This window comes from Schistocerca americana, chromosome 3, assembly GCF_021461395.2.
Source record: "Schistocerca americana isolate TAMUIC-IGC-003095 chromosome 3, iqSchAmer2.1, whole genome shotgun sequence".
Classification (NCBI taxonomy): Eukaryota; Metazoa; Arthropoda; class Insecta; order Orthoptera; family Acrididae; genus Schistocerca; species Schistocerca americana.
In genome coordinates this window covers 844,649,492-844,676,640 of record NC_060121.1, presented here as the reverse complement: position 1 = coordinate 844,676,640, position 27,149 = coordinate 844,649,492, and the positions used below count along the sequence as shown (strand labels likewise).

Below are 27,149 nucleotides of genomic sequence, written 5' to 3'. Positions count from 1 at the left end.
TGGCTGCTTTAAATGCAGTTGTTTGTGGTTTTGTATCAATTTAGTAAGCTGTAGCTTTGAAAGCTCGTTTCCTGTATGCGGGATCTTCGTTTTTCGTAAAACTGTGAAGGAAACTGAAAAAAGTGTCATTTACATTTAGGAGGAACGTCTGACTGGTGCTCGGGAACAACATATTTAATCTCTTGATTTCTCATGGTGTGCTCCCTGCCGCCGTTGGATAAGCAGCTGCAGCAGCAAGTCGTATACTCCTAGCTCACTCATTTGTTACATAGTTTAATTCTTAATTTCTTTGCGTGTTTTTGGTACTTGCATTGTTTAATTCATAAATTTCGAGCGTATTATAGTATTTGAGAGTTGTAGCATCGCGTTTTAGTACCTGAATAGTGTAAATTCGTGTAGTCGTTTGTCTACTGTTTTGTTTTGAACGGCCAGTGTCGGTTGGTCGCAGTCAGTGTGCTCCCTGCCGCCGTTGGATAAGCAGCTGCAGCAGCAAGTCGTATACTCCTAGCTCACTCATTTGTTACATAGTTTAATTCTTAATTTCTTTGCGTGTTTTTGGTACTTGCATTGTTTAATTCATAAATTTCGAGCGTATTATAGTATTTGAGAGTTGTAGCATCGCGTTTTAGTACCTGAATAGTGTAAATTCGCGTAGTCGTTTGTCTACTGTTTTGTTTTGAACGGCCAGTGTCGGTTGGTCGCAGTCAGTGTGCTCCCTGCCGCCGTTGGATAAGCAGCTGAGCAGCAAGTCGTTTACTCCTAGCTCACTCATTTGTTACATAGTTTAATTCTTAATTTCTTTGCGTGTTTTTGGTTCTTGCATTGTTTAATTCATAAATTTCGGGCGTATTATAGTATTTGAGAGTGTAGCATCGTGTTTTAGTACCTGAATAGTGTAATTTCGCTTAGTCTCCTTCCGCCGCCGAGCAGTGTCAGCAGTGCGCAAGTAGCAGCATTACTGCATTTACTAGGCAATCTTGTATTTTAATAACCATTTAAATTTTGTCGATTTGTTTGCGCTCTCTGTAGATTAGTTCAGACGTTCTTAGCAAAACAGTTCTTAGCATGGATAGGGACTGCAACTGCTGTGTTCGGATGCAGGCTGAGTTGGCATCCCTTCGCTCCCAGCTTCAGGCAGTGTTGGCTTCGGTCACACAGCTTGAGGCTGTTGCCAACGGGCATCACTGTGGGGGTCGGGATGGGGGTTTGTCGGGGACGGCCAGCTCGTCCCACGCATCCCCTGATCGGACTACGACTGTGGTTGCCCGGGATACTGCCCGCATTGAGGCTGATCCCTCACCTGTGGTAGAGTGGGAGGTCGTTTCAAGGTGTGGCAGGGGGCGAAAGACATTCCGGAGGGCTGAACGGAAAGCCTCTCCAGTTTGTCTGACGAACCGGTTTCAGGCTCTGTCTCAGGCTGATACTGATCTTCGGCCTGACATGGCTGCTTGTCCTGTTCCAGAGGTTGCCCCTCAGTCTGCAAGATCCGGGCAGTCGCAGAGGGTGGGCTTACTGGTAGTTGGGAGCTCCAACGTCAGGCGCGTAATGGGGCCCCTTAGGGAAATGGCAGCAAGAGAGGGGAAGAAAACCAATGTGCACTCCGTGTGCATACCGGGGGGAGTCATTCCAGATGTGGAAAGGGTCCTTCCGGATGCCATGAAGGGTACAGGGTGCACCCATCTGCAGGTGGTCGCTCATGTCGGCACCAATGATGTGTGTCGCTATGGATCGGAGGAAATCCTCTCTGGCTTCCGGCGGCTATCTGATTTGGTGAAGACTGCCAGTCTCGCTAGCGGGATGAAAGCAGAGCTCACCATCTGCAGCATCGTCGACAGGACTGACTGCGGACCTTTGGTACAGAGCCGAGTGGAGGGTCTGAATCAGAGGCTGAGACGGTTCTGCGACCGTGTGGGCTGCAGATTCCTCGACTTGCGCCATAGGGTGGTGGGGTTTCGAGTTCCGCTGGATAGGTCAGGAGTCCACTACACGCAACAAGCGGCTACACGGGTAGCAGGGGTTGTGTGGCGTGGGCTGGGCGGTTTTTTAGGTTAGATGGCCTTGGGCAAGTACAGAAAGGGCAACAGCCTCAACGGGTGCGGGGCAAAGTCAGGACATGCGGGGAACAAGCAGCAATCGGTATTCTAATTGTCAACTGTCGAAGCTGCGTTGGTAAAGTACCGGAACTTCAAGCGCTGATAGAAAGCACCGAAGCTGAAATCGTTATAGGTACAGAAAGCTGGCTTAAGCCAGAGATAAATTCTGCCGAAATTTTTACAAAGGTACAGACGGTGTTTAGAAAGGATAGATTGCATGCAACCGGTGGTGGAGTGTTCATCGCTGTTAGTAGTAGTTTATCCTGTAGTGAAGTAGAAGTGGATAGTTCCTGTGAATTATTATGGGTGGAGGTTACACTAAACAACCGAACTAGGTTAATAATTGGCTCCTTTTACCGACCTCCCGACTCAGCAGCATTAGTGGCAGAACAACTGAGAGAAAATTTGGAATACATTTCACATAAATTTTCTCAGCATGTTATAGTCTTAGGTGGAGATTTCAATTTACCAGATATAGACTGGGACACTCAGATGTTTAGGACGGGTGGTAGGGACAGAGCATCGAGTGACATTATACTGAGTGCACTATCCGAAAATTACCTCGAGCAATTAAACAGAGAACCGACTCGTGGAGATAACATATTGGACCTACTGATAACAAACAGACCCGAACTTTTCGAATCTGTATGTACAGAGCAGGGAATCAGTGATCATAAGGCCGTTGCAGCATCCCTGAATATGGAAGTTAATAGGAATATAAAAAAAGGGAGGAAGGTTTATCTGTTTAGCAAGAGTAATAGAAGGCAGATTTCAGACTACCTAACAGATCAAAACGAAAATTTCTGTTCCGAAACTGACAATGTTGAGTGTTTATGGAAAAAGTTCAAGGCAATCGTAAAATGCGTTTTAGACAGGTACGTGCCGAGTAAAACTGTGAGGGACGGGAAAAACCCACCGTGGTACAACAACAAAGTTAGGAAACTACTGCGAAAGCAAAGAGAGCTCCAATCCAAGTTTAAACGCAGCCAAAACCTCTCAGACAAACAGAAGCTAAACGATGTCAAAGTTAGCGTAAGGAGGGCTATGCGTGAAGCGTTCATTGAATTCGAAAGTAAAATTCTATGTACCGACTTGACAGAAAATCCTAGGAAGTTCTGGTCTTACGTTAAATCAGTAAGTGGCTCGAAACAGCATATCCAGACACTACGGGATGATGATGGCATTGAAACAGAGGATGACTCGCGTAAAGCTGAAATACTAAACACCTTTTTCCAAAGCTGTTTCACAGAGGAAGACCGCACTGCAGTTCCTTCTCTAAATCCTCGCACAAACGAAAAAATGGCTGACATCGAAATAAGTGTCCAAGGAATAGAAAAGCAACTGGAATCACTCAATAGAGGAAAGTCCACTGGACCTGACGGGATACCAATTCGATTCTACACAGAGTACGCGAAAGAACTAGCCCCCCTTCTAACAGCCGTGTACCGCAAGTCTCTAGAGGAACGGAGGGTTCCAAATGATTGGAAAAGAGCACAGATAGTCCCAGTCTTCAAGAAGGGTCGTCGAGCAGATGCGCAAAACTATAGACCTATATCTCTTACGTCGATCTCTTGTAGAATTTTAGAACATGTTTTTTGCTCGCGTATCATGTCATTTCTGGAAACCCAGAATCTACTATGTAGGAATCAACATGGATTCCGGAAACAGCGATCGTGTGAGACCCAACTCGCCTTGTTTGTTCATGAGACCCAGAAAATATTAGATACAGGCTCCCAGGTAGATGCTATTTTTCTTGACTTCCGGAAGGCGTTCGATACAGTTCCGCACTGTCGCCTGATAAACAAAGTAAGAGCCTACGGAATATCAGACCAGCTGTGTGGCTGGATTGAAGAGTTTTTAGCAAACAGAACACAGCATGTTGTTATCAATGGAGAGACGTCTACAGACGTTAAAGTAACCTCTGGCGTGCCACAGGGGAGTGTTATGGGACCATTGCTTTTCACAATATATATAAATGACTTAGTAGATAGTGTCGGAAGTTCCATGCGGCTTTTCGCGGATGATGTTGTAGTATACAGAGAAGTTGCTGCATTAGAAAATTGTAGCGAAATACAGGAAGATCTGCAGCGGATAGGCACTTGGTGCAGGGAGTGGCAACTGACCCTTAACATAGACAAATGTAATGTATTGCGAATACATAGAAAGAAGGATCCTTTATTGTATGATTATATGATAGCGGAACAAACACTGGTAGCAGTTACTTCTGTAAAATATCTGGGAGTATGCGTACGGAACGATTTGAAGTGGAATGATCATATAAAACTAATTGTTGGTAAGGCGGGTACCAGGTTGAGATTCATTGGGAGAGTGCTTAGAAAATGTAGTCCATCAACAAAGGAGGTGGCTTACAAAACACTCGTCCGACCTATACTTGAGTATTGCTCATCAGTGTGGGATCCGTACCAGGTCGGGTTGACGGAGGAGATAGAGAAGATCCAAAGACGAGCGGCGCGTTTCGTCACAGGATTATTTGGTAAGCGTGATAGCGTTACGGAGATGTTTAATAAACTCAAGTGGCAGACTCTGCAAGAGAGGCGCTCTGCATCGCGGTGTAGCTTGCTCGCCAGGTTTCGAGAGGGTGCGTTTCTGGATGAGGTATCGAATATATTGCTTCCCCCTACTTATACTTCCCGAGGAGATCACGAATGTAAAATTAGAGAGATTAGAGCGCGCACGGAGGCTTTCAGACAGTCGTTCTTCCCGCGAACCATACGCGACTGGAACAGGAAAGGGAGGTAATGACAGTGGCACGTAAAGTGCCCTCCGCCACACACCGTTGGGTGGCTTGCGGAGTATCAATGTAGATGTAGATGTAGATGTAGGTATTTGAAGATATGCATCGCACAAATCAATTTTTGAAAAGTAGTGTCCAGGCCCTAATTTGTTCATGGGATCCTCTGGGTGTGGCGATTGATAAGTATCAATGACAATTTGTGAGTTAACTGTAGACTTAAAGTCAACACAGAGGCGACTGTGACCTGAAGGTTTGGGGAGCAAAACCAGTGGACTTGCCGGGGACTAGCTGATATGGGTGCAATAACTCCATTACCTTGCAATTCTTTAAGTTCAGTAATTACTTTGTCCCACAATGCAATGGGAACAATTCTGGCCCTGCAAAATTTTGGCTGATCAGAGACTTTTAGAGTAATATGTGCTACAAAATTGTTAGCCTTTCCTAAACCTCCAGAAAAGATTTCTGGAAATTCTTTCAGCAAGCTAGCTGCACTGTCTTTTGCATTCAGTGCAGACACTGACAACACACTGTACTGAATGTTAAAGCCAAACAAATCAAAAGAATCAAGACCAAATACATTCTCACAGTCGCGTGATTGAATCACTGTGAAAATCACTGTTTGCATATGTGAGTGATACATGGCAGGCAAAGTACACTTTCCAAGAATGGGAATGTCTTGTCCATTATCAGTCGTCAGTTGCATGCTAGTTTTAGACAGGTGTGGGGAGCCTAACGGTTCACATGTGTGACAATTGAGCAATGTGACAGAGGCACCTGTATCCAACTGAAATTTCACACAGTTCTCACAAATAAGCAAATGAACAAAAGGTTTGTTTGACTGGCGTATCACTGAAGAAACTGCACACTTGCTAGCTGCAGACTTGGAATATACTGCATTAATGACATGGGTCTTGTGACTAGATTTTCGTGAGTGAGCCGAATTTTTATGTTTTTTCCATTGCAAACATACAGATTGCACATGTGCTTTCCTACCAAAAGTGTAACACTGAGCCTGTCGGAAGGGGCAGTCATGGCATTTGTGCCATGAGTAACACCAAGGGCAAGGCTTAATTCTGTTCGCCTGTATAGCCACCTGATTAGCGAGCGGCTTATGCAACATGGAATGTTGTTTACTCATTGTGGCTAGCACAAGCCGCTGGTGTGGAATGGGAAATCACAAGCAAGGGACTCGACCAGACAAATAGCTGGCTGCTCAGATATATGAGCTGAAAAGGCACCAGAATCATGCTGAACTGGTATTTGCACTACCTGCTGAAATGATGGATCAGACTGTTTCAGAATTTGTTATCCGAGTTTGAAAATGGTTCAAATGGCCCTGAGCACTATGGGACTTAACATCTGAGGTCATCAGTCCCCTAGAACTTAGAACTACTTAAACTTAACCAACCTAAGGACATCACACACATCCATGCCCGAGGCAGGATTCGAACCTGCGACCGTAGTGGTCATGCGGTTCCAGACTGAAGTGCCTAGAACCGCACGGCCACTCCGGCTGGCTATCTGAGTTTGACATCAGGTAAATTGTACATAATCGCATCATGCAACATAACATGGGAATATAAAGCACCGCAATTACATTTGAATTTGCATTTCTGTGTCATACCTTGCAAATCTGTTACACACTACCGATAACTTTGTTCTGGCCATTTTTTGTGATTGAAGAATTGTTACTTAGCTGCTTCCACATTCACTTGCTGTTCATAATAGTTTGATAGTGAGTCTACCTCTGTGCCGTAAGCTGGTTCACTGGGAGTGGCACTAGGAAAGAGTTTTTGAATTAATCTGAACACTGCACTTCCTACCGTGGATGATAGATATGGTAGTTTCACAGTATCTGTAACATTGTGTGCTAGTAAATGTGCCTCAAACTGTGATAACCACTTGAGCCATTCCTCTTCTTGGTCACAAAACTGTTGAAAAGGTGGTATAGCAGCTGTAGTAGGTGGTGCTTGTTCTTTGGGCATGCAGCGTCGGCCAGTAGTCGCTGCATCGTGTCGAGCAGTGTAGATATTTGCTGTGTCTGAAACTGATACATCTGCATTAGCTGCATGGCAACTAATGCTTGCAGCTGCAGTGCCTGAGCAGGGGGCGGGACAGGTGGGGGGGAGCCTCATGTTGAAAGACACAAATGCAACAAACAGACAAAAATATATACAAAGAAATTTTCTGAAACACCCACCTGAAAACACAAATTAGCAAAAATGTCAAGAAACTGTTAAAGCAAAGTAAAGACAAAAGCAAAGTAAAGACAAGAGAAAACTAAGGCGCCAGCACAATATAAATGAAAAGTTCGTGGCCATCGGGCAGTGGGTTCGGAGGATTGTCATTGCAGTTGTTGGGTCTGACCCACTCATCTCGTATAGGGTGCCTAAGGGATGCTGCGTTCTCAGAGTGCTCTACAACAATTCAAGCAAATAACATTAGTAGTTTTATTTCTATAAGGCAGATTGACAGTACTTAACTTCAATGTACAAAGGTGTCACAAGCAGTGGGCAACATACAACGTAAATCTTAGTCCTTGCTATACACAGTGTTCCAGCAAGTTGACACATGTCACTGACAACTGTTCTCATAGCACTCTGTGCTAGGCCTTGATAATGCTCTGTGAATCCTGTCCACTCATGTCCGCCCAAGGCTGGCAGAAGCGGCACTTATATTCACTTCTTGCAGAGGTCACTCCTGGTGCGGCGCAATCTTAATCAGCGCACCATTGGCCAACATTGTTTCACTGCCTTTTCTGGTGTTGCATTCTTCTTCTTCGTTCTGGCACTTGTAGCTACTCCAGAAAAGTATTTTTGGGAGCTTTTCTATATTCATTTAGTTGAGCCCTTATCATGGGTTACACTTTGTGCAAAATAAACCTAAAACTTTCATAATTCATGTTCCTCAGTTTTAAGTATGCTATTCAGCAATAAAAACATAGAAGACACAAAATAAATCCATTAACAACATATTAAAAAACAATTTTAATGTATAATGTAAGTGGATAGATAAAAAATTTACTCATCAAGTGGTGTCAGGAGAACATACACATAAAAGGTAAGCTTTTGGAGCCAGTGACTCCATTTCCAGAAGGGTTGGAGTGGAAGGAAGAGAGGTGAAGGAAAGGGACTGGTGAGGTTCAGGAAAAGGGATAGAGTTCGGTAAAGTCACCCAGGTCTCCAGATCATGGGAGACTTACTTCACGAGATTTGAAAACCTAATAGCTTAAAGGTGGAAGATAGGGTAATATGGAAGACAGAGATTGCTGATAAAACTTCGTGCATGAGATGTTAAGAGTGAAAAGCTACATGCATTGTATGTGATGGAGGGGGGGGGGGGGGCGCAGTGAAAAATAGTAAGGTCAGAAAATGAAAGATGTAGAAAACTAAAAGGGAGTGAAAAAATGAATAATTATTGTGAAAAATTGCTGAGACCAAAGAAATAAACATAAATTAAGGCCAGATGGGTGACAAGAACCAAGGACATGTTGTACCACCAGTTCCCACCTACACAGTTCTGAGAAACTGATGTCTGGGGGTAGCATGTGTGGTGAAACAGGCATCAAGGTCATGACTGTCATGTTGTAGAGCATTCTGTACAGCAGGATATTATGTGATCACAGTATACACCCTCCGTCCATACCCATTCATCCTTACTGACAACTCGATGGTAGTCATGCCGATGTAAAAGGCTGATCAGATGGTATATGACATATTATTTCACAGGATGTTCTTCCTTTGATAGTGGATGTTTTGCCAGTTACAGGGCTGGTAAAGGTGGTGATAGGAGGGTGCATGGGGGCAAGTCTTACACCAGTGACTTTTCCAAACTCTATCCCCTTTTCCTAAACCTCACCAGTTCCTTTCCTTCACCCCTCTTCCTTCCCCTTCAACTCTTCTGCCAGCACAAGGAGCCACTGGCTCTGACAGCTTGCAAACTTTAATACCTTTTGTATGTATGTGACTGCTGCCACTTGGTGAAAAGATTTTTTATCAACCTACTTGCATTACATTAACATCATGTGACGTAAAGTTTAGTGAACAAACTCAATGTTACATATGGTACCAATTTCCATAAGTGAATTTTTAAAGTTTATTTTCCTTCCTCCATTTTGAAGATTATTAATCAATCATATTTTTGTTGCTTATTTTTGTTGATATCGAGCAAAATTTTCTGTCATTCAAACAATTCTTTTTATTGTCAACTTTTAATTTTCAATGCCAACTTAAAATAATTGGTATATGAATAGAGACAGACACTGAGGGGCCAACACACTGTGACTACTGCCCACTCCAAGAGTGGGTGCCACCTGGAGGCATCAGAGAGAATTAAACATGGTAAGGAAAGCAAAGATCAATGGGGAATCATCCTAGTGACAATATAGGCCACAAATAGGGAAATCCTCTGACATAAGCAACTTGGGCAAAGGGCAACAATATTACGTAAAGGATAAATGGGTACTCACTGTAAAGATGGCACACTTGAGTTGCAGATGTACAAGCTTTCAGTCAAAGCCCCCTTTATAAGAGAGAACACACACACACACACACACACACACACACACACACACACACACACACACACACAAAAAGCACACCTCATACATATTATGGCCCAGTATGTGGAAAGGAGCATCTCAGACACAGCAAAGATGATTAGCTGTTAAAGTGCTACTGCAATGAACATCTGTGGAAGTGGTTGAAGGACAGAGAAACCACGAGTAGGCAGAAATATGTTGGATGTCCACATCTCATCACAGAATGTGGAAGTTGGAGGCTTGCTCTCTCTGTAAAGCAGTATACATAGCAGTCTGTAGCAGTTATGATGACAATATATAATGCTGGCATAGGCAGAAATGTTTCAGAACATGCTGTTCAGCACACATTGTTTAATATGGGACTCCACAGCAGACTACCCGTGTGTGTTCTCATGTTGACCCAATAACATCATCAGTTATGACTGCTGTGCTCACAGGATCATAGAGACTGGACCACAGGTCAGTGGAAACATGTCACCTGGTCAGATGAATCATGTCTCTGTCACACTAGGTCAATTGTTGTGCCTGGATACAAAATTATCGAGGTGAATAACTGCTTGAAACACGCACCACACCACAGACACAGGCCAGTGGGGAATTTATTATGCTATTGGAGGCATTCACCTTGGTTCCTCCATTACAACAATGCTCCAGCTCATCCCGCCAAAGCATGCACCAAATATTTGTGGGGTACAGAACTGAAACTTCTTCAGCACCTTCCTTACAGCCCAGACCTTGCTCCTTGTGGCATTGCACTGTTCTCACATGCAGGGGCGATTCTAGAAGTCGGTCAAAGGGGAGCTAATGGGGAGAGGGGATAGTTTCTGGTTTTGGAGTTCAGGGTAAAAAATGTGTATTAATAAATAATAAGACACCCATTTTAAGTTAAATGATATTTATGGGTTTAGATAGTAAACTATTTGCTGCTCTTATTCTTTTGTTAAAATATGTTTCAAATATATTGCAACCTATATTGCTACATAATTATAAAAAAAAATGAATCTGTTGAAAGTAATATATTCGTTGATTTCTAAAGTCATTTTATCCAGTGTAATATGATGCTCCATTGGCAGGGGGGGGGGGGGTTTATAGCCCCCATAAACCGCCCCTCCCTCCCCCCCCCCCCCCCACACACACACACTTTCCACCGCCCCTGCCCGCATGTGAAAATGAAGCTGAAAGGAATGCAGTTTTCAAGCAATGAGGACCATCTGCAGGCTTAGGATGATTGTGCCTTACTCCCTACAGAAACTTGGGAGAACTGACTGAAGGATTGGTGTCAGAGGATGGAGAGATGTATTCAGTGTGGCAGGAATTACTTCAAAACAGTTAAATAAATAAAGCTGTATTTGCAAAACTTTCATAGTACCCTTTGTATGTGAAAATCTTGGTCATACGCGACTTCTGAATAAAAAAGGTTATTGACAAAATGATCTTGGGGTCTGCTTTCAACATTAAATGGCCTAACCCTACACTTTTTTCAACTTTTTTTTTTGTGTTTGCTTTTCTGTGTTTTGCATTCTTGTCTCTTCAGTTATTTAAAGTTTAGGTCTCAGTTTTGAGAGATTACATCTGACAGCTCTCTGTCCCTTCTGTTATGAAATTTGGGTATCGATTGTTGACCAGCTTTATTTCTGAATTGTTTCCAGTATACTTCTTCTCCCTCTCATTCAAAATATTTTAAATTTTTTATTTGTCATGCCCCTGTTGTTTCTTTTTGCTGATTAGTAAACATGTGTACATGTACTCCTTTGTTGCTGGTGCTATTCCTTACCTTGATTTGTAATAATAATAATAATAATACAGTAATAATAAATTAAATTTCAATTAAGCTTTTGTTTTTCTCTGGCAGTATGTGTCAAAAAATGTGTGTGGTTTTTTGCAAGAAAAGAAAAGTTTTTTTAATTGCTAAACACAACAAAAAATGTAATGCTATTTATTCCAAAGATGTTACATATTACAGAATCGAATCGTACAGTCAGAGATATTTATACACACTTTATAATTTTATGGATGAGTGCGAGAGCATGAAACTATTTGGGCCTGCACTCTAATATTTAACGACACATTTTTAGTTATTCCAATTATACTTCTTTATTGTATCACTAAATTTTATTTAATCCTTCAATACACCCAGTTTGAAGCTATTCCTGAAACACTATGGTGTCTTCAGCTAGATAATTAATACCTCTCTCAGAAAACTCTTCCACTCCCTTTCGCCTGCACCCATAAAAGACTACTGAAATATTATTTTGCTCAATGTTATATATTTCTGTTTTAAATTTTACAGTTACTACTTGCCAGTAAGAAGGGTCGAAGCCGTCGTCGACGCCGTGAAAAAGAAATTACTTTGAGCAAAACAAGAGAATGGGTATGCTGTTTTCTTTTTCTTTATTGAATTTATATATATTAGGCAATGGTAAATCACTCATGATGTGGACTAGTGGAAATTCAAGCATGTAGACAATAAAAATAAACCTAAAAGAGAATGAGTAAATTCACCACTTACTGACTGATGCTTGCAGGGCCAGTTTAAGGTCCAAGAGACACAAGCAGCCATTTGGGGGTGCCAAACTGAGATGGGTGTCAGAGGTGTCCAAGTGCAAATTTTTTTACAGACTAAATCACAAGTTGTACCAACAACTGATATGGGTTAAAATATACAATAATTGGAGCTCAACCTTCAGTTTAACATGGGTCCAAAAAATGAGCTGTTTGCAAAGTTATCAAGTGTGTGGTTATGGGCAGCACTGACTTCAGTATCAAATACTGTCCTACTTAGTATACACTTACTTGAAATACAATGTAACAGGGTTAAAATTTCACCCATGGCCTACTTCAACAAGATGTACAATACTACTTCAGCATGTTATATGTTACAGTTTACTGTGCACTTACACCTGTTAAGGAGGTGTTTCATGTGTTGTTTCACATTTGGAGGCACTACTGCACTCATCTCTGCAGTGCATTATGAATTTTTCAAACAGCCCAGATTACATCATAAATCTTGACAAGACTGCAGTGTACACTGCCCCTGTTAAAATGTATTACACTCCACCTTTGAGACAAACCCAGAGGACTGTGGTCAGGTAACTTTGGAGGTCAGGGAATGGGCTGTGCTTGACATGTCCATCATGGATCATATTGCTGCATTAGCTGGCTTTTTACATCAGCAGCAAAACTTGCCAGTACACAATCATGCATATAACTCAGTTTACAATGATACGCAAGGTAAGATAGGCCATGGCTGAAATTTGAACCCAATTACCAGTATATGGGGACTTAAGAAAAAAGTTTACATTTCAAATATATTTGTTCTAACTAGGACATTTCATGTGGTGACTCTTAGCCACACAGTCATAATTTTTTGAAAAAATGGGTCATGTGTAAATCCATGTTTACTAGAACTTTGTTGTTTCTGTTACCATATGCTTTCTCATATGTCAGTTTTCTCTGTTAATTGTGATCTGCCCTAATATATATTTTTATTATAATGTTCACTGATAACTAAATTATAAATCTTGTGTGGCTCACTGCTCGATGCAAATATTTTCGTCTGATGTCATTCAGTGCTACGCATGTCATTTTAAATTGGTGTTGGCTCCTGACAACTGACAAAAATATCCCTGAGAAAAAGAAACTATCTGGTGCATATTATAAGAAAGAAAATCAGAAGTAATGAAGGAAAATGAAAAACAAACTAACGGTATCAAGTGTTTTTTCTGTTGCATATTTCAAGCAGCGAAAAATTGTGTGAAGATATTATTTCTCCAAATAAAAGTGCCATAAAGTTAGATGTTGAAATCCCAATAGCTACAAATGTCCCTTCAAGATTTGAACCATTGCTTGTTACATACATGTTGCCAAACTTCATTTCTTATTTCTAAAAAATTATGAATTTTATGAGAAAAAAATTAATTTTACTAGTGCATGTCTTTGTTACTACAATCAGTAGACGGGTTTTTGTAATTAAAGAAGTGAAAATTAAACAATCTTTAAAAATTGATGAATACATTAGTCTCAGCTGTAGCCTTCACAAAAATGTGGATTTACGAACCAGTGCTGGATGCATGATGCATAGAAAAATGTAACAGCACAGAGGCTTTATTAGCTTTTGAATCAGTGCTCTTTTAATAATTTATGTATACATTCTCATACACGTGAGCAATGTGTGTGCAGTATTTATTTGTAAACTGCTTGCACTTCATATCAAACAGTTGCTTGCTGTATTGATGTTGATGGTGTTATCTGGAAAAATAGCAAATAATCTTCTGTGACGTGTTCAGAGTGGAGTTTATCATCTTTTATAGCTCATGACTAATTGTCAGAGATGAAGCGTTACTCACTTTCTTATTTCATTGTCATTACTGTAGATAATATGTGAAATTTGGCTCAAATATTTATCTATGCACTTATTTGTTGTTCTAATCAGAAACATAGGTTGCATTACCTCAAGTAGGGTAGCATCTCGTTAGCACATGGATGGTCTTGTCTTCTACTTTTATTCTGCCTCATTTTAACAAAAACGACTGTCAGATTGATTTAGTTCACTGATTAATGAGTACAATGGGTTCATAAGATGAAGTCAGCCGAAGCATGAAATGATACTTTCTTCACTGAGACTTAGTGAGTTGGCGCAGTGGTTAGCACAGTGGACTTGCATTCAAGATGATGGTCATTCAAATCTCCATCCAGACTAAGGTTTCTCACGATTTAGGGAAATCACTTTAGGTAAATGCCAGGATAGAAAACAACTAATTTCCTTTCTAATTGTTCACAAATCTGACCTTGTGCTCCATCTCTGATTACGTCATTGTAGATGGGTCATCAAACACTAATCTTCCCTCCTTCCCTCCTGCCTTTCTCCGCTTAATAGTGGGACTTAATTTCTTCTTCTGTTTATCTTGTAATGCAATTGACCTTTCAACAAACTGTTAGTTTAATGTTACTATAAATGCAACAGATCATATGATACTTTCTTCTAAAGTCCAGTATTAATAACTCAGTAAGCTGCACATATAATGGCTTACTGATTAAGATAATTTAGTTCAGTCACAGATGTTCAAGGGAAATAAGTGACAAGAGACAGTACGGACAGTAACCAGCTAGCATGTTAAATTTATTTGAAAAGTGCCCCAGGTGTGTAGTGAGAGAAATGGAAAAGGAGCTGGCATAGTAGTATGAGGTGGAACTATCTTCAACGAATTTTTCTGCTATTTGTAAAATTCCATATAATTGTCATAGGTAAATCATTGGTGGTGACTGAGCATGCAGACAGATCAGATAAGTATGACTTAAGCCTTTACCTTATCTGTGTGTGGATATGCATCATGCACAATTCATCTGCTAGTGAGTGATTGTCTATCATTAGTTTATGAAAAATTTTTCTGTCTAGTTATTTCCATTGTTCTAATACCAAACATGAGCTTCACTGAGTATAAAAAGAGGTAATTCTAAATTATGCAGATTTAATTATACAATGAAAAATGTAATAATTTTTCTCTCAAAAGAATATCAAGTAATAAGATAAAAGTAATTTGAATACATTGTGGAACAGTATGGTGGCATTGCTAAACAACCATCTCCTCTATTTGATGAAATGTAAAAATATGTGACAAATATCAGGAGAGAGAGAGAGAGAGAGAGAGAGAGAGAGTGTGTGTGTGTGTGTGTGTGTGTGTGTGTGTGTGTTTGTATTTTGGAAACAATAATCTAAGCTTTTTAAAAATTTTCAGGGGCAAACAATTGATTCAGAACATTTATCTGAATACACAGAAGAAGAGATGGAAGTCAGCTTCATTCAGTCTAGGATAAAAGGGTTTGCAAAATGTGACATAAAATATTTTATTCCATTTTTCACTCGCAGATTCACTCAACAGGTAATTGCTTTTACATTATTCTTATTCTGCTATTGTAAACTCTTAATAGTACCTGTATGTGTTGTACTAATTTGATTTAACATAGCACAGACAATAACAAACTGTGTGGAGGTCGACAAAGCGACATCCTCCCTCCCTCCCTCCCCCCTTTCCTTGTCCCGTGTGAAAATGGGATGGTTTAAGAATCACTGATTGTATGCCTCTGTATGTGTCCTAACCTAACTAATTGTCTCCATACAAGATATGTAATAGAGCCAACAAAATGAAACAATGGAAAATCCTCGATGGAAAAATAACACACGACCACATTCTCAGGCAGTGACTTAGTGACTTCAGCTGCCACAGACTGTGGCTGAGCCTCAGGACATGCGCTAGCAGCGCATGTCGGGTGTTTCAAGCGTCAACTTCGTGTCTCAGTATCTCGAGATGTAATGGGAATATTGCGATGCAATCAATGCCATTGTGTATGTGGTTTGTCATGCTATGGATTGCTGAAGAAAAAATATAGGAGGTCCATTTAAAAAACATAATTTTGTGTTAAAAAACACAAATGCTTCCGTTTTAGAATGTTTCCAAATATGTACATTCATGGGCCCCAGCCCTACATTGATACTGGTGAAAGTCGTTTTCCAATAGCTGTTATTGTTCCAGAGATATTTTGGGTGGACAAGATAGCTGGGACACCCTTATAGTGAGTAGCAACTATCCTTTTCAGAATGTTGTAGAGCCAACAAAAATATTCTATAGGCTATCTCAACTACCATTTGTCTAAATTCAATCAACAAACTTTAATGCGAAGAACCGTCTTTTGTTCAAAGATTCTGTTGTAAATTTTCCAATAATAATCATTACTAGTAATCTGAAAAATTCACTTTTTGTGATAAATGCAAATATAGATGTGGACTCTGTCTCAAAATGTAAAATTACCAAATAAAACCTACTTCATAGAGAAATGTATGCAGACAAACTATTTCAACAAAGATAGTCTGAAATAGCTTTATTTTCTGTATATAAGTATCAAAAATGTGATCAATTTATAGTTACTGGTATTGCACATCATCTGGTGCAGCCCACGTTGGAAAGATAATGTGCACAAGAATGTGTTTGCAGAAAAAAAGTGCACATATACAACAATGGGTCAGTGTGTTTTATGCTTTGGTGCCAAGTCAGTTGTATCCAGCTGAATAATCTCCATCAAATGTAACATAAGACTCTGTCATGGGACCTAGTGTCTTAGTATAAAGAAACATGTACTTTTGTCTGATTTCTGAAGTTCAGAAGTTAGTATAATGTGGATGCTTTTAAAATGGCAGGTTTAGGTGTTGAGTGTTTTGAATTTAAGTGCATCTAATACTGGTGGAGGTCGGGCCTCAATTACCATGTTTGACAGAGCCAAGGCCGGCCGGAGTGGCCAAGCGGTTAAAGGCACTACAGTCTGGAACCGCACGACCGCTACGGTCGCAGGTTCGAATCCTGCCTCGGGCATGGATGTGTGTGATGTCCTTAGGTTAGTTAGGTTTAAGTAGTTCTAAGTTCTAGGGGACTTATGACCACAGCAGTTGAGTCCCATAGTGCTCAGAGCCGTTTTTTTGACAGAGCCAACCTTAGCAAGCTGTTACATGGCAGCCATTACTGAAAGCTTTCTGTTGTGCATTGATCATTGTTTTCCACTTTTGAAATGAGTAAAGAGACTATCCTGGTCCATCACAGAGTTCTGTTATGATTGTTAAACACCAGAAAGGATCTGCGATTCCTATGACTGTTTGACAATTTTCTTTTGCAGAAACATACAACACAGGTGAAGACTGGCTATCTTATGAGAGGGGGTAGGACATGTTTCCCCTCACTGCTCCTCCTCCTCCTCCTCCTCTGGTGGTCATAATTCTAGTTTGTTTACACTCATGGCCAATTGCCTGTTTATAGTGTTCACACTCAGCACTAAACTCCGGGTAACAAAACCTGTCAATCTTTGATCACACCAAAAGTCTTCCCCTAACATGCGAATAGATTAATTTAAGTTCTACTTCCATCTAAGTACCTTACTGGTTGTATAAGTAGTGTTGTTGAGTATGGGTTGGAATGTTATGAATGCCCATGAAAGGAAGATATCAATGTTCTGCAATTTTTTTAATTATTGATTTGGGCAGGAAAAGAAAAAAAATGAAAAAAAAAACCACTTTAAATCAACAAAGCAATCTGTTCACTTGCACAAGAATGCTGCTGCTTCTCAGCAGAATAAAATAGAGCAAAAAGAAAGAAAAAAAAAAACAAAAACCATTTTCGAAAAAAAAAAATTATCGAAGTTTCTGCAAAAGTAAACATCCAGTCACATAGTTCCTGATCACCACACTTCATAAAAAAAGAAAGAAAAGTAACACAGTTTCAGGCACATAGCTTGAAAACCTTTTAAATATACATCTAATCATTAAAAAAAAAAAAAAAAGAATTTTCCAAAAATACCGGCCCTGCTACATCTTCCAGGAATGCCCAATAAACCAGTGTTTCCACTTACATACTGTAGATGTTACCTCGTTGGACTTTTTCAGTAGCACTGACTCCAGAGGTATAATACTTAAGCCTAGGGATCCAGCCTTTTAGCTTACCTGAGCCACACTGAAAGATGAGTATTGGACTGCACATAATATACTTAACACTAACAATAACCAGAAAAAAAGGCTGGTCAGAGATATATAGTTACGACATTTAAGTAAGTTAGAGTTTATTAATTTATGATTCTTTACTCTAAACAAGCAAGATGCAATTAATTTGGCATTTTATTTATGAGATTTCATTAATAATTTTACATGTAAGTAAATACAAATCATAGAAGTATTGTAATATTTGACTTCGAATTTGGGAAAATAATCTATCAGTATCAGGTTTGATCGAAGTGGTTGGTATTTTCAAGGCGTTCCCAACTTGTTTGTCTGAGATTTTGCTTCTGTTTGTATTCTTTGTGTGCTTTACTCCTAAAAATAACTCTTCACACATGTATGTGCTTCCAAAAAAAAGATGACATGTGTAACACATGACTTTGCAGTGAGGGATATATTGTTTGTAAAAGGTATCACTTAAATACAAAAATTTGAGTATTTTTTGAAAAATGTTGAAATAAATTTTTAAGTTCTTGCATCAAGTCTAAAAGTATGACAGTGTATTTCATCCCATCTTTATGATAATGTTTCAATTTATCATAGCTTGACTAAATGGATTTATTTTTGTTACCAGTTGTGTGAGAGATGTTCACTTCTTGGGCCAGATTAATACTTGCTTTGGGTTGCATGCAGCCCATGGGCCGTAGCTTGGACACACCTGACTTAAACTTTAATAAAGCTAAATGTACTTTTCCCCTCTTGCTTTGCAGTTACTGCTATTTATTGAGGTGCAATCCAATATGTGGAATTATTTTCAAATAGTTCTGTATTTCCATATATCAGTGCTGACAGTTTCCTGTATGTGTGCATTCATGCATATTAAAGGGGAGAGAATGGCTGGCTAAAACTTATTACCAGGATGCAAAATTTCAAGTACTGTCCGAAGGCACATGTACACAGTTGACCAAAATTGAAACAGCACGTAGGTGGTATGCAACAAATCTCAAATTGGCAACAAGTGTTCTACATGCTTGGATATGCAAATAAGTAGCATTCCAAAACTACCACACAAAGTAGGTCAAAGTAACATCATCTGCACTCGTTATGTAAATGAAAATTATGCAGTAGGTTTCTGATTCAAAAATCGCATTTTATGTTGGCTGGTTGTGACAAAACCATGTTACGTTTCATGTAAGAAAGAGTAACGTCTACCAGCATGGTGGCAAGACCACACCCCCACTGAGACATCAATTCATTGCTGCTTGCATTGATCAGGATACCCCTAGTGCCATATGAGTAGGGAATCAATGTATTCAAGGGACCATACAGGATCTCAGTGGCCCTCATGACTAGTGCCAGAGAGAAGGGACACATCGTTAATCAGCTGTGAAGGTCACTCTTTATGAATATTTCTACCACTTTATCACTCACGTGTTTGCCCAATATTATTCAGACTTCATTTTTACTTTTGCCTGTTCCATTGAAATCAGTTTGAAATTTTCCTCAGTCCACCTTTACATAGTCCCTTTTCATTTTATTACTTGTACTCAGCATATATTTACAACATCTTTCTATAATCATGCTTAATTCAGCAGTACATTCCATCATAGTATCAATAATGCAGATAGCAATATGCACTTTTTTGTAATGACAGAATGCTGCACATTTTGCCATTGTTTAAGAAGTACACACTAGCATTTATCGCATCCATATTCTTGCCTTAGGGAATGTGATGGCCTTTTCAATCTTCCTTTTCATATAGTGTCTCTTAATTAGTATAAAATTTGGCTTTCAATTTTACAGTGATTACTTTCTGAAAACTTGCTGTAGCAATCCTTAGACACCTAGTCTTCCAATTGACCAGTTTTGTTTGTCTCGGATGCATGCCCCAACAACATGCACCACAGCCCTGAACCTCACCCCTGAATATGTTTGAGAATCTCCCGATTTGAATTTGATAACCGAGTTTTCTTTTTCCTCCAGCCTTGATCCACAGAAGGTATTTTATTTCCCTCCTGCCATCTGATAGCTTTTAGCCACTCAACCGATGAGCTTTCCCATTTCTGCCAACCAGTGGATGCACAGTCTAATGATCAGGCTTTGCTGAGGTCATGGATCATTTGAAAGTAATAAAGAAAATTGTAGAATGGAACAATTACCACTTTACCTTGAATAAATGAGGCATTGTTTCAATCTCACAGCCAGCAGTGGCTACCTCTCCTCCCTCCTCTCCCCCCTGTGTCCATCCACACTCTCGCCCTCCCCCTCTCCACCAACCCCTCCTCTTCTCACGCCAATCCACTGCCCCCTCCTCCTCTCCTACTTCTCCCACCCCCCCCCCCTCGTGCGCACCCACTCCCGCCCCCTGTGCGCACCCACTCCTGCCCCCCTCCCCGTGCGCACCCCTCATCCTCCTCCCGTCCTCACCCATTCTTCTCCCTCCACCCCACCCTCCCTTTACCTCCCTCCCCACTCTTCCCTGCCCCACTCTCCCTCCCTCCCTGTCCCCTTCCACCCCACCTACCTGCCCCCTCCCCACCCTCCCTACATGCCCCCTCCCCATCCTTCCCTCCCTGCCCCCTCCCTACCCTTCCCTCCCTGCCCCCTCCCCACCCCTCCTGCCCTGCCCCCTCCCCACCCCACCCCCACCCACCCCTCCTCACCCTCCCCATCCCCTACTCACACCTCCCCACCCCCTCCCACCCTGCCCCCTCCCACCCCTCCCTCCATGCCCCCTCCCACCCCTCCCTGCCCCCACCCCTCCCTCCCACCCTGCCCCCTATCCACCCCTCCCTCTCTGCCCCCTCCATACCCTCACACCCTCCCCACCCCTCCCCCCTTCCCCTTCCTGTGCCCCTATCACCCTCCCCCTACCTGTGCCCCTCCCACCCTCCCCATCCATCCCTCCCTCCAACCCCTTCTCTCTACCTCACCATCTGTCCCTCTCCACACCCTCCCACTCTCCCTCTTACCGTGTGTGTGTGTGTGTGTGTGTGTGTGTGTGTGTGTGTGTGTGTGTGTGTGTGTGAAATTATTGTTATTTAGACCTTAAGTTTCTCATTTAATAATGAACTTTTTTCCACTTGGTGCAATTTATAAAAATATAGTTTGCTGTTGTCATTTTTATTTTGCTTGCTATTCTGCTATAGCAAGAATACCTACTAACACTTTTTGTAGCATAGTTTATGTATAAATTAACTCAACAATTTCCAGGAGCTGAAGGACTGCAAAAGTCAAATGACAGATTTAACAAATCAGTGGTATCAAGCAATTCGTATATCGCCCACAGAAACAGATGATGAATCTACTACGGCATCACGGCAGTAAAATTTCCTGTATAATGCCATCATAATTGTATTTCTTGTGTATATAAAACAGAAATTCCAGTACAGGAGCAGATTTTTATTTAGCAGAAACTGATAGGCATTGAACAGTGTGGCAATGAGAGAGTAAAGTTATCACTGTTTTCCCGAGTTCTATGAATTACTTTCTTTGTTTTTCATGTTGTCAGAGTAGAACTTGGTCTCACCTGAACACAGTTTTCTGAAGCTGAATAGACTTTTCAGTACTCTTTTATTGTAAGTTCTTTTTTGTGATTTTTGATAGTTACCAGAAAGTGAATGTTTTTTGTGTTGTTCAGTGTTTTATTTATATATGTGTGACTGAAATACTTAAGGTAAAATTTCTGTCTATGGTGTTATATATGAACAAGTATTAGTGCCACATGACCATGGATTCTGCATCTTGTTTTATAATACATCACTAATTGGAGAAAGTGATACCATTGATTTGGTTCAGGTCATACAAGGAAATTCCTTTTCTGGATGTGTAACAAATCTGCTCCCACTTGTTTTCGAAAATCTCATTATTTATTTTCTTTTGTGTGACAAGATTTACAAATCTGTGTGGATGAAAATTACTATGAATCTTCCTAGAAAATAAACTGAAGTAAACGACATTGTTAAAGCTCAAACAATAGTGCTAAAATGTGGGAACCATTCAGTGTACAGTATCTTCATCTTCTTACTTTCCACATTTTTTGCTAAACAGATGTCTCACAATCTGAGTCATCTCTTTGACACTTGAGAGTAAACTCCAAAAAAAACTGAAGAGCATTACTGACCACAAATAAATTTTCTCCAGTTCTTAGTAAACATCTCTTTGAAAATTCAGTCTAAACCACTGTCTTTCCAGTAAATTAATTTCTGTAACTAAACCAACCAAACAAAATATCCCTTTTGTTTAACCAGCCACATACAACTTTCATTGATTGTGGGCTCACTTGTAATTGTGTTCCCAATGGATCATTACATGAAGTCAAAAAATCAAACAATGGAAAGTCAGGACAGGAAAATAAGTATGTGGAAAGGATAGATTGCTAGTCACCACATAGAGGAGGTATTGAGTCAGACAGGCACAATAGAATAGAATGCTAGAAATATTCTAGCATCTTTTTTCACTTGCCTGTCTGACTCAGTGCTACCTCTATGTGATGAGTAGGAATCTATCCTTTCCACATTGCTATTACTATCTAAAAAGCATAGTTGTATTTACATTTTTGAAAGACAGATAGCTCAATCTTCAGAAATGTTACTGTGCCACAAAGAGTGCTTCAGATATTTTTTTTTCAAATACTTCAGCAGAACAACAAGCCTAGATTGAAACTACTATGCAAACACTGAAATTAAGATGGTGCACAGGCATAATATTTACAGCAAAAATTCTGTGATTGACGTGTTTACATCAGACATGTTAAATTTCTTACAATAAGTGTCACTTAGGTATAAAACATGATTGCAGTATTTATGAACATGTGTTTTTATAAGAACCTTATGCAGTACTTAAAAGAATATTTATGTTTATCTAGGTCTAGTAGTTTTAAGAAAAGCAGAGAGACATGTTGGAATTTACCAATATTTGCTACAACAAAAGTGTGATATGAAAGATCTGTACAATCTTCTTGCTTCTGTAGAGTCTAGCTATTTTCATATGTGAAGTGTGCAGTCATTTTTAGTACTGTAAATGTATTGAGTTTTGTAATTGCTTTGTAGGAAGTGGGCAAGGAAGCACACCTTTAATAGATTACTGCAGGTATTTTATTAATTATAGTGCCTATAATTCAGTCTGTGATGTCTTGTGCGCACATATTAATATGAGAAGCTAAATGTGAATTGAGGGACCATGATTTCAACTTTATTACCCTTTCTTAAAATAAGTAAATGGATTATCAAACTGTTATATGTAACTATATGCAAATGTTGTTGTTTCTATGTCAACATATTGGCCAAAGTATAAGTAAATGTTATCAAAACAAAATTCGCTGTCAAGTCTAATATCATGAAATTAAACTATATACTATTGTATCTCAGGCTGCTGCTTAGTGTCATTTGCTAGGCGACTAAATTATATCTGTGTGAACATACACAAATTTATTTGATGATAAAGTAAATAATTAATTAAAAATACATAGAAGATATAGAAAATAAGTAGACAAAATATTATCCCTTCACTTTTCCATTACCACTCAGTATTTCAGTCTAAAGCAAAAGACTTCAGGCTTGTGGTGTGTAACCCCCTCGGTGGATATATTCATTCTCTCTCTCTCTCTCTCTCTCTCTCTCTCTCTCTCTCTCACACACACACACACACACACACACACACACACACACACACACACACACACACACACACACACACACACACTCTCTTTCTCTTTTGTTCCCTGGAATCCAGTATGATGATCTGGACTTCCACTGCTAATGTAATGTTATGTTTTGTCATTTATCCAGAACAATTTTCTTCCTACCAGTAGAAGTAGCCATAGTGCAAACAGTAATCTGAAACATTCATGAACTTTTGAAATCAAGAGTTTTTCTTTCTGTAGATGTATGTAAATAGAGCAACAGGGAAATGTACATAAAATAGCAAAAGGTAATGGGAGAAAGGATAAGTCACCCTGGCAACAAGAAGAGTTAGCAGGTAGTAAGATGATTTGTTGCCTCTTTTTGTAGCTCCATATTTACAGTTTTTTTAACTCAAACTTATCATAAATAGTTGAAGGAATTTATTAGGTAAATAGTACATATGGTTCATATTAGAAACCCACCTCAATTTACAACTGAATAAGTTTTGGGAAATGACAAAGAAGTAATCAAATTGTTTCCCAGAATAGCAGTCACCAAAAATTTTCTCAAATGGTGTAATTAACTGAACTTCATAGGGTAAGACCAAAGTAGCAGACTGTTTGTCACACTGCAATAAATAATTTCTTTGTATCCGATTTTCAGTACTTACTTATTTTGTCAGTGCTGTTACTCCTATTCAACCACTATCACTTCCTCCTCAAGAACATGAGCATTCAGCTTGTGTGATGTGGAGCAATAGTTGCACAGTTCACCCAAGACAGGATAATGAACCTCACCATGCCTTTCCTCATTATTTCTGTTACTATTCAAAATGAGTTGGGCCCTAGAGATCATTCATTCCTGAGATTAATTGTATCAAAGGAAAATTCAATCGAAACCTTCAACATTTGAAATGTATAGTACTGCATATTGATACATATGAAAGTGATAAACTTTCTAGCTTTTGAAACTAATAGTTCCTTTCTTGTGTAGAAGAGTTGGATAGGTCAGGAATTTTTGTATGGGGGGGGGGGGGGTCGCTACCACAAAATATAAAGAATCATTTAGTCACAATATGAATTCAAAATATACTGTCATCTGATCAGTGAATAACTGTTTTGTAGAAGGTTTAAAAATTTCTGCAGTATCAACACTCATTACCTAGTATTAAACAGTGTCTATATGCTGTTATAAAGTATATCTAAAAACAAAGATGATGCAACTTACCAAACGAAAGCGCTGGCATGTTGATAGGCACACAAACATACACACAAAATTCAAGCTTTCGCAACCAACGGTTGCTTCATCAGGAAAGAGGGAAGGAGAGGGAAAGACGAAAGGATGTGGGTTTTAAGGGAGAGGGTAAGGAGTCATTCCAATCCCGGGAGCGGAAAAAAAGGACAGGTATACACTCGCGCACACACACACCGTGTGTGTGTGTGTGGGGGGGGGGGGGGGGGGGGGGGGCGCATGTCCTTTTTTTTCCCCCTAAGGTAAGTCTTTCCGCTCCCGGGATTGGAATGACTCCTTACCCTCTCCCTTAAAACCCACATCCTTTCATCTTTCCCTCTCCTTCCCTCTTTCCTGATGAAGCAATTGTTGGTTGTGAAAGCATGAATTTTGTGTGTATGTTTGTGTGTCTATCAACATGCCAGCGCTTTCGTTTGGTAAGTTACATCATCTTTGTTTTTAGATATATTTTTCCCACATGGAATGTTTCCCTCTATTATATTCATGCTGTTATAAAATGTTATTTGACATATTCTACTTGTTCTGCTGATCAGTGTTTCATTAATTATGGAGACACACATTATTTTATTACCATATAATGCAGAACTGTAAACATCAGTGTAAAGCTTGAGTTTATTTGTTGGTTATTACAACAGATTAATGAGTATTAATAATATTGTGAATGTTTCCTATCTGCCAAACTGTTTACAGTTAATACAACTTCTCTCTGTTGCTAAAATACAAAGAATATCAGTATTATATTTCTCGATGACTGTGAACAAAAGGAACTTATTTTAAATTACTGAAAATAAATGTTATTTATTTGTATTTTTGCTGACAGAAAATCAGCTCACTTCAAAGATTTGTAAAAGATTCAGCATCATCCATATATTGAGAATTCAACAAACTATTTTTTGGAAGCTAATAAATTATTCAGAACGTGATGAAATTTTGTGTTTTTTCCTTCCTTATCATTCATCCTGTGTCTTCTGGAAAAAATTTTCACTGACTTATGTTCAGATATCTGCAAAGCTAGTTATGAAATGGAAACTCATTTTTATTTAGCTTTTGCTAGAGTTGTGGAAGCAGGTGTATGTAATTCCAAAGAGGTTTCAATTTTTATTGAACATAGCAATCCATAAGAAATGTCTGTACTAAATGTAAACCACAGGAAGAAAAACAGGAACCCAGACATAATTTTATGAAGCATATTTCGTTCAACACATGTGACAAGTTGTCATTTTGATACATTTTTTGTAGATACATTACAATGAATTTACCTACATTTGATTGGCTGACATCTCTCATTATTCCTAAGCATCCATGATGAGGTAAAGAACTCATCAAAGAGTTACAGAAACGAGCAAGACATCACATTACAATATAATATGGTGGGAGTTTAATTTGACAAGACAGAAATGATTGAATGAGTCTTCAAATGGACACTAGAAAGGACACAATGTCACACATTAGTAGAAATTTCCAAGAACAACATGTCTGTCCTTAACAGTACTGTGAAAAGAAAAGCAGAGATGCTGAGTCCCAGATAGGCACAACAAAAAGACTGTCACAAATAATAGCTTTCAGCCAGTAAAGCCCTCATCAAAATTAGACAGCAAACACACACGTACACACACACACACACACACAGTCTCAGGCAATTGAGGCCACCCTGCGAGCAACAGCACTGGTGCATGATGGGAGTGGCGACTGGGTGGCAGACAGCGACATGCTGTTGCAGAGTGCGGAGGGACAATGTGGAAAGAGGGTAGAGTAGTTGTGTGTAGTCGGGAGGTTAGATGGAGGGAGCGGAGAGGTGGAGGGGATAGCGCAAAAGGAGAGAAGTAAAAAGACTGCATGTGATGGAGGAATGAAGGCTGTCTAGTGCTGGAATGGAAACAGAGGAGGGGCTGAATGGGAGAGGACAATGACTAATGATGGTTGAGGCCAGGAGGGTTATGGGAACGTAGGATATATCGCAGGAAAAGTTCTCACGTGGACAATTCAGAAAAGCTGGTGTTGGTGGGAAGGATCCATGTGGCACATGCTGTGAAGCAGTAATTGAAATGGAGGATGCCATGTTTGGCAAAGGGCTCAGCAACAGGGTGGTCCACTTGTTTCTTGGCCACAGTTTGTCGTTGGTCATTCATGCGGTCAGACAGCTTGTTGGTTGTTATCCTCAAACAAAAAAGCAGCAAGCACAGTGGTTGCAGCTTAGCTTGTAGGTCACATGACTAGTCTCACAGGTAGCCCTGCCTTTGATGGGATAGGTGATGTTTGTGACTGCGCTGGAGTAGGCAGTGGTGGGAGGATGTATAGGATAGGACTTTCATCTAGGTCAATTACAGGGGTATGAGCCATGAGGTAAGGGGTTGGGAGCAGGGGTTGTGCAGGGATGGACAAGTATATTGTGTAGGTTCGGTGGACAGTGGAA

The 27,149-nt window shown here is 40.0% G+C and overlaps 1 protein-coding gene across 1 annotated transcript in view; it reads left to right on the top strand.

Moving 5' to 3' along the window:
- The window catches only part of LOC124607077 (sodium/hydrogen exchanger 8), a 49,159-nt gene extending 24,388 nt beyond the window's left edge, over positions 1-24,771 (top strand). The window contains exons 4-6 of the mRNA XM_047139254.1: positions 11,679-11,759; positions 15,124-15,267; positions 21,075-24,771. Of these exons, the coding sequence (XP_046995210.1) occupies positions 11,679-11,759; positions 15,124-15,267; positions 21,075-21,188 (339 nt within the window). The 3' untranslated portion in view covers positions 21,189-24,771. The remainder of the gene's footprint in view (positions 1-11,678; positions 11,760-15,123; positions 15,268-21,074) is intronic.
- Positions 24,772-27,149: the final 2,378 nt, after the last annotated feature.